The sequence below is a fragment of the Medicago truncatula genome, chromosome 5 (genome assembly GCF_003473485.1).
Source record: "Medicago truncatula cultivar Jemalong A17 chromosome 5, MtrunA17r5.0-ANR, whole genome shotgun sequence".
Taxonomy (NCBI): Eukaryota; Viridiplantae; Streptophyta; class Magnoliopsida; order Fabales; family Fabaceae; genus Medicago; species Medicago truncatula.
The window spans coordinates 42,765,578-42,776,890 of NC_053046.1; the positions used below are offsets into that span (position 1 = coordinate 42,765,578).

General features: G+C 33.3%; 1 protein-coding gene across 1 annotated transcript; it reads right to left on the reverse strand.

Moving 5' to 3' along the window:
* Positions 1–1,662: 1,662 nt before the first annotated feature.
* On the reverse strand, positions 1,663–5,163 carry LOC11437374 (pentatricopeptide repeat-containing protein At3g06920). The gene is made up of 2 exons (XM_003617710.4): positions 5,023–5,163; positions 1,663–4,895 (listed from the first exon to the last, which is right to left on the reverse strand). The coding sequence occupies exons 1-2, from the start codon at positions 5,045–5,047 to the stop codon at positions 2,200–2,202; spliced, it is 2,721 nt and encodes a 906-aa protein (XP_003617758.1). The 5' UTR covers positions 5,048–5,163; the 3' UTR covers positions 1,663–2,199.
* Positions 5,164–11,313: the final 6,150 nt, after the last annotated feature.

The window sequence follows — 11,313 nt, forward strand, 5'->3', positions numbered from 1 at the left end:
TTAATTCACTCACTATTGTAAGTTAGAGACCATTTCTGTTGGTTCTTTTAATTACATCAAAACTACTTTGGACAGTGAGATCCTGTTAGCAGACTACATTAGAATGCCAAATATGCGTAGTCTTCCAAAATTCATGCAAATTTCACTGATTCGAATATATTACTCATGATGGTGATGGACATATGTTTGTTTTCAAACAGAGTATAATCTACAAAATTCAGATAGGATGTTGTTTAAGTTATAGTACTTTTATTGCGTCTTAGTGTCAGACTTACGCTAGATAGGATTTGGAATTGGTTAATTTCAAATAGAAGAAGCTCAGATAAGTTTTAGAACTGTAAGAACCAAATCAACTGATGACATTAGCCGCTGCAATGCCATTTGATAACCAATGTCATATTGACTCCTAACTTGACCAGTTGAATAGACAGTTGTGAGCTAAATGTCATTATCTTTTGGCGTTATAGTCAGAATAGTAGGTTAAAATTTTCATTTGAAATTTAACAGATTCATGTAATATGCATGTAAGTACATGTTGTTTTCTTTTTGTTTTTGCTATCTTGTATGCTTGATTTTAGGTTGTAAGCGTGTCGTATGAATGTTTATAGAAAATTGATTATAGGGAAATAAGCTCAATAACTGTGTGGGCAAGGAAATCTACTCTCATCTGGCTGTAAATGAGAAACTGAAGAAAATCAAACTGGTATATATTGTTACCTACTACAAGTTATAATCTGAAAGTACATAACTATTTGTGCAGAGCAAAACATTAAAAATGTTACTAGAATAGATGCAATGTTAATATCACTGACTGAATTTTCATGAAGAAAAGTCCACTCGCATTGGTAAGCATATAGTTGGGACCTAACAGATTAAAGGGAAACATAATCTGTACGGGAAGTTCAGCCAACTTGTAAAACCATGGGTAATAACTAATAACACATAATCTGAAAGTGACAGGAAACCAAATTCAAAGAAAAGAAACAACTGTATTATTGAATTGAAAATAAATGTATTACAGAAGATAACCCCTGTAACCCCAGAGCAAAAGCTCCTCAGAGAAGAGACATTTCTCATCTGCCTAAACCCTTAAGGTTCTAACTGAATAATGATCACAATATGCTTCCCTCTCTACCATCATGTACTCTTATAACAAAATAGATCACACACCTCACCAATCACTTTCTGCCACATGTGTTTCCTATTTTTCCCTCTAACTAACTAGCCACCTCACCTCTACTATCCGTTGGGCTATTCTCTTTATGGGTCCTACCAGAAAACATGCCAACACTTTTACTAACTGCTAAGCACTTAGTGATACCGACAAAGAAAAGAATGCTATAATATTTGAAAAGCTAACAAGCAAACACTGGTCTATTAGTTTACAAATACAGAACATCTCCCATTCTCTTTTTGAGATGCTTTTCGTTCATCATGTTTAAAGTTTAGAGTATGCAAGAAGATGACAATTATCAGGTAAAAAAGTTTCACAGCTCCAGAGACGATGAAGCGAAATTGAGATGAAGTTAAACCATTAGTTATTGTAAACCAGGAACACAATTAGAGTATGCAAGAGGATGAAGCGAAATTGAGATGAAGTTAAACCATTAGTTATTGTAAACCAGGAACACAATAAATAATACTAGTTTGACAGACTTTCACTCAACACAAAACTTGAATTTTATTTTAAGATTTCTATCCAAACCAGACTTATTAGCCAAGAAATTGTTACTAAGCGGATAAAAGTCAACACATAGTCCAATCAAAAGTCACTGTATGGAGTTTGATTTACTTTAGTAAAAGTTGCTGCAACAAAACATTTAAAAATAAAAAATAGAAGGAAAAGAATGAATAGGCACATCTAGAAAGATTATAGAATGCCAAATGGGCATAATAGAAGTCATCAAGATGGCCGTTTTCAAGCTGAGAAGCTTGTTCTATCAGAATCACATGGCATTCATTGAGTAGGAGGCTCATCGCAAATATTGGCTATTATGGAACCTGGCAAACTACTGCAATTTGTAAGAATTACCTATTGAGGCTAGGACCAGTAACCTTCTGGAAGAGCTGTGACATTGGAAATATCTGGCTTTGTCTTACAAATCGCCTGAACAAACAATTGGAACTTGGAAGGCACACATTTACCGAGAAGAAGCCAAACTTCTATTCCAGTATCGGTGCAATATATACAATCAGTTTTCAGGGTAATCTTGTTGCGTGTTGCGACTTTGCCATTTCCCTTAAGACAGCACCAACAATTGCTGCCTGCTCAAGGCAATCAGCCTTATGCAATGCATCTAAAAGAACAACACATGTTTTGCTATTTACACGACAACCTTTCAATCGAGTTTCCTCAAAAACTATATACGCATCCATTGCTTTATTGGCGCTGCTTAATCCTTCTATCATGGCATTATAACAAGCAGAATCAGGTACTCCACCACTCGCCTTAAATCTATCAAATAAGCCTCTTGCCTCCATAACATTTCCAGCCTTTGCAAGTCCCGCAATCATTGTGGTGTAGGTGATATTATTGGGTTTTAACCCTTGTTTCTGCATTTCTTGCCAAAATACAAAGGCCTTATTAAACTTTCTAATCATACAAAGACCATTTATCATAATGCTGTAAGTCATTGCATTTGGAGAACATTTTAGGTTTTTCATGTTCTGAAAGCAGACTTGAGCTTCGTCAATTTCCTCAGCTTTCACCAATGCATCAAGTAAGCAATTCCACGTGTATGAGTTTGGAGTCAGACCTTTTTGCATTAACTCTTCCAAAATTAAGTATGCTTCATCAATCCTTCCCACCTTGCCAAACCCATCAATAAGACTACTGTAGATAACTACATTTAAATCAACTCCTATTGATTTTGCTTCTTCGAATAACATATATGCTTCGTCAAGCCTGTCAATTTTAGCTAGTCCATCAACAACAGAGCCATAAGTTACAACAGTAGGTTGCAGACCCTTTGTCTTCATTTCCTCCAGTAATTGGTATGCTTTATCGACCTTACCAGACTTGCAAAATCCGTCAATAACAGTGTTGTAAGCAAGGACATCCAAATGTAGTCCTTGTTCCTTCATCTCGTAGAATAATTTGTATGTTTCTCTTGAAAAGCCTGCTTTCACGAGACCATGAATTAAAATTGAGTAGCTCCGAACATCAGGAACTAAACCCTGAGCCTTTATTTCTTCAAATAGAGCCCTGCCTTTCTCAACTTCACCAGCTTTGAAAACACAATCCATGTAAGAATTAAGAAGCATCAGATCAGGAGAACAACCCCTATGCACCATTTCTTTGTAAATTTTGTGACCATCCTCCTTCCTACCACACTTAAAAAAGTTCTGAATAAGAGATGTATACACTACTACGTTTGGAATTTGATCAGAATCTAACATCTTTTCATAAAGACTATAAGCATCATCTACCCTGCCACGTCTGCCCAAGCCATCAATAAGCGAACAAAATGTTCTTGAGTCAGGACTGCATACTTTATGATCCAATCCTAAAAATATGGAGCACGCTTCATCAAGTTTTTGAGCTTTACATAATCTGTCAATCATTATGTTTACAGTCATGATATTTGGGAATAAGCCGGCCTCTTTCATGGTATCCTGAACTTTCAGGGCAGCTTCAAGTTCTCCTGCTTTGCAAAGCATGTCAATTAAAATGTTGTAGGTTGTAAGATTGGGTGCAGCATCTTGTCTCATTTCATCATGGATCCTCAATGCTTCCTCTACTTTACCCTTTCTTCCTAAGCAGGTTAGAATGCAATTGTAGGCAATGACACTAGGTATGCACCCCTTTCTCTTTTGTCTCTCAAGCAAACTGTATGCTTCATCAAACTTCCCAGCTGAACCATAACCCATAATCATGGTATTATAAGCATAGACACAAGGGACACTCCTGTTGAGATCAAGTTCTTCAAACAATTCAACAGCTTCATCCAATCTCCTAGCCTTGCAAAGAACTCCAATCAAGGTAGTATAAGTGACATCGTCAGGAACCAACCCTTGTGCCTTCATCTCATGAAAGAATTTCCAAGCCATATCCACCTTACCAACTTTACCAAAACAGTCTATACATACATTATAGAGGACAAGATCAGCAGTGAATGAGTTGCTCTTCATCTCATCCAGCAAGGAAAGAGCAGCATCGATGCGACCCTCCCTAGCAAACACACGAACAAGCGTGGTAAAAAGATGCACATTTGCTTCATAACCTATTTCCTGCATTTGGTGAAAAAGAGTAAGCATGGGATCAGGTCTGTTTGCCGCAGATAGAGCACCAATCAATGTCGTATAAGCCGAAAACGCAGGGCGAAACTTGAACTTCCTCATCATTTCAATAACACCAAAAGCTTCCTTTAGCTTATGCGATTTGACAAAACTAGCTACCAATTCTACAGAAACGTGATTGGAGAGTCCAAATCCAGCCACACTCATTTCCTCAAGAATCTGTTCCAAGTAATCCAAGTTTCTAGTCCTAGCCATAACCATAAGAAATGCATTATAAACTTCCGGACAATGCGCTTGTTGAGTTTTCCGCTCCACCCATCTAAAATACTGAAACGCCACATTCACATCCTTCAACCTCTTCATCACTCCAACAATCACTTCTGGTTGAGACATTTCATCAAACACGTTGAGTGCCTCCTCAACATCCGGTCCCCACAAACCATTTTCCAACACTCCACATAGATCATACACTGTCTTTCTCATACCCTCAACTTTTGCTTCATTTTTTTCGTAATTATCATTCATAAAAGGACTAACTTTACCATTCCCATAAGTTTCTGAAGATGAAAACGAAGACCCATTTGAAAATGACGATGAAAACCTCTTAGATAAAGGGTCAATTTTACCACATTGAAGAAAAAATCGAAACTTTAGAACTGCAAGAACAATAAGAATGAAATTAAGAATCAGATTTCAGATTTTAAAGTTGTGACGAATGAATGATAAAAAGGGCGATACCAACACATTGCACGAAAGGATGAGAATGAAGATAAGAGAACAAACCTTGCGTCCTTGAAAGAATCTTCATGTAGTGGTTGATTAAGGAGAATCAATGGAGAAATGGAAAAAGGTGAAGAATGAAAAACAGAGTGGAGCAAGAAGACGCAGCTAAGAATAAGAATGAACTCTCTCTCAAAAAAAAGAATAAGAATGAACAATTTTTAAACTATAAATTGGCATAGTTAGACCAAACATTTTTCTTTTAAAGAACCAAACAATTTTTTTTTTTAATTATACACTTACCTTAAACATTTTTTTTTTTTTTGTGTAACCAAAAAAAAAACATGTTTTTTTTTCCTTTAAGGGTAATTGTTGTATATTCTTGGGTTAAATAACTTTTTTTTCTTAATTCTCAAATATTTTTTATTGACACTTTTAATCCATATATTTTAACCAACTCATGTCTATTCTTCATATTTTTTTACTGAATTTTTCAAAAAATAGGTAAAATATTATGACAATCTTTTAAAAAAAATCAATTTTTTTTTTTAACATAACATGAATTAAATATGAATTTTTATGTTTTTGGTACTAAAAAATTCATGTTTTATTAACAAAATTCAAATTATTTTGGGAGTTTGTTAAAAATTCTAATTATTTTTGGGAGAGTTTTTCGTAATATTTTATGTATTTCTGCAAAATTTATTTAAAAATATAAAGGTTAGACATGAGTTGATTAAAAAGTAGAGATCAAAAGTCCTTATGGAAAACTTGAGACTGAAAGTCTAACAAAAATTTAATAAGGACTAAAATGAAAAGTTGATATATTTATAATAGACAAAAAAAAATATTTAACTTTATATTCTTTGAGTACTTTGCACATCTTATGAGAGATGAACCACTTTTTGTGATCTAATATATTCCATTTTGACTTGTTCAAAAAAACCTTATATTCTTTGAGTGTAATTGTTCAAAAAAACCTTATATTTTTTGAGTTTAATTCTTACACAATGACATGGTAAACTTATTTTACACATGCATCTAATAATGTGTTTTCACATCAAATAATAGTTAATCCTATATTCTTTGAGTTTAATTCTTACACAATCACGTGCAAAATTATTTTACACATACATCCAATAATGTGTTTTCACATCAATTAATAGATATGATAAATCATACGTTTTCATATTTATTAATTGATGCGACGATATATAAAAGGATGCATATGTAAAATAATTGTACATTGTTAGTGTGTACTAACTATTTATTATTATTATTTTTAAATAAATGTTGTATATTCTTATTATTAATTTTATCATAAATCTTTTACTAGGTTAGTTTATGTGTTATGATATGTATTTTGTTTAGGCAATGTTATGATATATATTTGTTTGTTTTCATACTTGTGTCATAGATAGGACACTACGAAACCATTTGTGTAAGAGATTTTGACATGATGTATACTGAGGAACTTCCATGCGCTTGTCAGTTCGTTCCAGGAAAGAGTCATGCTAATTCAAACGCGTATATGACATTCTTGGATCTATATATATATATATATATATATATATATATATATATATATATATATATATATATATGTGTGACATTCGCGTATATAATGGTTGATTACTTCATATTATGTGAATTCAATTTACGTGTTAAACTATCTTAATACAAATAGAGTTAGTTTACAAAATCTATATAAACTAAATTTACGTAGCTTATGTAAACCCATTTTATGTAAGCTGAGTGATTCACTTTATGTATCAAGTTATTTTAATGGATAAGATTATCAAGTTATTTTGGTTGGCACAATACCATTGCTATTTTCCACCATGTTTTTTGGACAATACAAAGATTATAATTCGTTGATGAAAAATCGTGAACCATTCGGGACAAAATTTGTCTTTTTTTTTATTTTAGATGAAGTGGTAATCCATTAAAATTAAACCTACACACAACTGTGAGGTTTCGGATTCGAACCTGGGACAAAATTTATGTAAGTTATTTGAGCTCAGCTTATATGTTGTCTTATTTAACCTAAGGTTACTCTTTAAGTTAGTTAACATAGATACTCTTTAACATTTGAGTTTTGAAACGGATGGGAATATAAAATTTTGTAGTGGCACATAAATTTTAGAGTGAGACATGAAAAAAAAGTTTTAAATATTTTTTTATATAAACAATGAATATTTCTATATTTTCACTAAATTTAAATTAAATTTGCATATAATCTGAAATTTCAGAGATTTAACAAGAAACAATCTAATCTAATTAAAAATAAAAAATTATTATAATTGTTGAGTCACTTGCCACATAGACATCACATGATTGTTTTTCACTTTAATTTCAGTTTTCCATGCCAACACTACTAATGACCAAATTTTTATTGCAGTCTTGGATGAATTTCCTAAAGTGAAATTGAAACCTTTTATTGTTTTTCACTTTCTGTTTAAGTAAAATTAGTCGTTGAAGGTGAAAGTAGCCAAACCTAGCCTGTTCCATTCCATTTTGACATTCACACAAACAGTTTATAATTATATATATGCAAATCAAGATACATATAATACATACAGACCGCACTCGAAGTTAACTTGGTTTTCTAAGAAAGATGTGATTAAAGAAGCCTATGCTCTTTACCTAGTTGCTATTGAGAAATGTAAAATAAACCTAAATAGAAAGAGAGTAGCTAGAGGTTAAGGATCTTTTTATGGTTAAGGATTCCTATAAATGTGAATCTTAACCCAGTTGAAAGGACTAAGGAGAGTGTGTGTGTGTGAACAACAGTCTTGGTGAGATCCTTCTAAAACAAAGTGTAAGAGAATAAGCCTATTAATTTGTTCAAGCTTTGTGAAGTCCAGATTGTTATCATGAATTTTTTTAAGTGCTTTTACTTTTGGAACTCCCTTTCATGTCATTTAACATTCATGAGAAAATTTGTTGATTATTTTATTGTTTCGCACTACAAATTACACCGGTTACAAACATTGTTCGGCGTAGAATTCGTTGGAGGAGATACCTAGATCATTTGATCAGTTCACTGTGTCGTGATAACAATATACTTCTCATACACGTGATTTTGGGCTCTATACTTCTTTTGAGCATGTTTGCATGAGCTATCAACCAAAACAATATTTCATGAATAGTACAAACTTATTGAGAAGAGAATATTTTTTTTGCTTGTTATTCTGATTTCTAATAAAGCATGGCAAATGGTCGTTAAAGATTTTGTGACAAACTTTGTGAAATAGAGATACCTAGCTAGCATAATTATGAATTCATTGTTCTAAGGCCTTATACTACTTGACATCTGATTACTAATCTTAGTACTTTGTTCGTGTCAGATTCTATGATTTGGCTTCTATGAGATTGTCAAATTAGATATCCACCTTATGCTGTTGCAGGTGAGGAATTTCATTGTCTAAAATATGCTTTTGTTGTTTCTTTGTGAATAGATTGGAATGAACTTTCTTCGGCCCAATGATATTGCTTGCAAAGGATTCTCACTTTTTTTTTTTTTTAATTTACGTTTCTTCTTTAATGTTGTCTAATGTCTACTGCGCTGTTCGGGATTCTTTTTATGAGTTTCTGTTGATTATTTGTTTTAATTCAAGTTATATTTTAAGAAGAAATATTTTTAAAAGAAAATCCGATGTCATTTTATTGTGATTGTAAGTTTGATTGGTTGATTTTGTGATTTTGGTTGTGTGTGCGTGTGCGTGTGCACGTGTGTGAGTAGGGTGTTAGAGATCACTCCTTCTTTTGTAACTGTTTGGTGATTATTGAGTAAATTGAAAGTTTTGAATATTAATATGATTTGACAGTACATATTTTTTTAACTCTAATATTCTCTTCATTGTTTTGCAAATCTCCTGCATGAAATGGCGAATGTGCACCTTGCCAAAGCTGCTCTCAGGTTAGGTGCTGACCACATGGTTAATGGTATCATCCGAAAGCCAGTTGTGCTAAGGTTTTACTTTTTGCATATTACATATCCCGTAACTGCATCATGAGTGTGATACCGTGAAAAATTTCTGAAATCCATTGATTTCTGGTTTGCAGGAAAATGAAATGTTTCCTTTGCCCAAAGTACATGCTCTGGAAACTCTCTACTCACATCCAGTTGTGAGTGTGTATTTACTGCTTCTTTTTCTGCACAACTTTTAAATTTTAATATAGGATGACTCAACTAAAAACCAGTGGCAAATAAGAAAAATCACTTTTTTTATTATTGTGGTCTACTTCAGTATCATGCTAACAGAAAACTATGACTGATTTAAATTTCAAAATTCCATGTACAAAATCCTACACCTCATTAGTTAACATAATATTAATTGTTTTTTTGGATATGGACATTTTGTTCACAGTACTTCTGTTCCGTAGTTGAAATCCCAGAAGGGCAGGCACGGCCCGTCTTATGATGGATAATTGAGTGTCCAGCCAAAAAGATACTTTCTTCATTAAACTGACAATGTAGTGAGCAACAGAAACTTTGCTATTTACCAGACTTGTTAGCATCCAATTAAGGATGTTATTACTTCTTTTGTAGTGGGTGGTAAGGAGATGGACAAAGTATCTTGGACAGGAAGAAACCGTTAATTTGACAATTTGGAACAACAGTGAACCAATTTATAGCTTAAGGCTAGTAAATGATTCTTCCATTGTTTGTGCCCATTCCTAAGACAATGAAGAAGTCAAACAATATATTTTTCTAATTTCAGAGCAAATTGGGCAATTAGTTTTTCAAGAGATATCCATGATTAGATGTTGTATTATCTTCTGCTTATTTAATGTTTTTGAAATAATTCTTGCTTCTTGCAATTTCTTTTGAATGGATTCCTCTACTTATACGGGTCAGAGTAAAAGTTTATGTAACGTCTGCTAATAATAACAGTTGTATTTTACGTCTTGATCCTTGTATTATCTGTTACACATTTCCAGGTTTAATTACCTTTTATCATACATCATGTACCATACAAGCTTTCATTGCATTTAATTGGATGACTTTGTTTGCATGAAAGCTGGGTTATAGCTATGATATCGAGCAATGAGTTGATTATAATGCTATATCATCTGATAACTTAACTTGGATAATGAATTCCTTTGGAGTCAGTGACATGATGAGAAAGTCTGTGATGTGAGGATTGCATTGTATTGTATACTTCCTTTGGAGCTAGTGTGAAATTGTGTTTTAGCTGGTTATGACCTGCTGTCTGTATATCTTTTTAGTTGATTTTTTTTACATGCGAGGTTTTGAAGTCGCGTCTATCTTGCTGTTATTTCAGTTTTGACTTATGAGAGTAGGCACGACTTTCTCGTTTGAGTCCTTAACTGTTAATAGTATCATATGAAGGGTCTTGTTAACGAGTGCCCCCGGGTCACTCTTTAAGGATCCCAAATTTAGAAATTATTCCTTCAAAAAGTTAAATATTACAAATTCCAATGCATTGAATACACAGATTTTCATAAAAATTTACTATTGAAGATTCTTAAAGAATGCCCCGCGGATACTCGTTAGCATTTATCATTCATGAAGGCCTACTCAAAAAGGGTTTATGTTCAGTTCAAGATGAGAGTACATGTCAACTTATCATGTCTTCTCATAGAAGGAATAGCTGTAAAACTATGATATCCAAGGTTTCCTGTTTTCGTTTTCACATCATGTTATAGCAAACAAAAAATATTTTCCACACTATCTTCTTTTACAACTTTTGGAAACAGATCTAGCAACTTATTTTGATGAATCATGAGAAGCGGATGGGGAGGAAATATTTACGGGGACGGCCTGACCACACGTGACGTACTCAAATTTATTGAAATCGTTGCTCTGCTGTACCATACGCTCATTGATGGATATTGCAGGCTACAGAAATTTGATGAGGCTCTCAAGTTATTGAGCTAGATGAAGGACTTTGGTGTCTCCTTCACTAATCTTGATAAATATCGTAAGTTCTTCCACTCTCTTCACTTGAAGGCTATGAATAGGAAAATGTCAAGAAAGCAGCTAGAGGCAATGGAGTCTTTGGATAAGGAGATGGCAGAAGAGCAGCTAGCCGAAATGGAGTCTATGGATAGGCACTTGGCTAACATGAAGCTAAAGGAAATGAATCTTAATATTAGGGCATCATTTTGATAATATGTTAGAATCTTAATGCAAAATTAATTGAGTGGAGAAAAGGTTAGGAAAAGTAGTTAGGAGTCAGGTAATTCTTTATGTTTTTTTTAATATGACTATTATTGTAGTCAAGTTAGTCTACGCTTTCTCTTTGAAGTGCATTGCTTAGACAGGAAAAACTAAAATTTTGGAAAATTGATCTCGAAGAGATGGACAGAGATATAAAGGCTCAC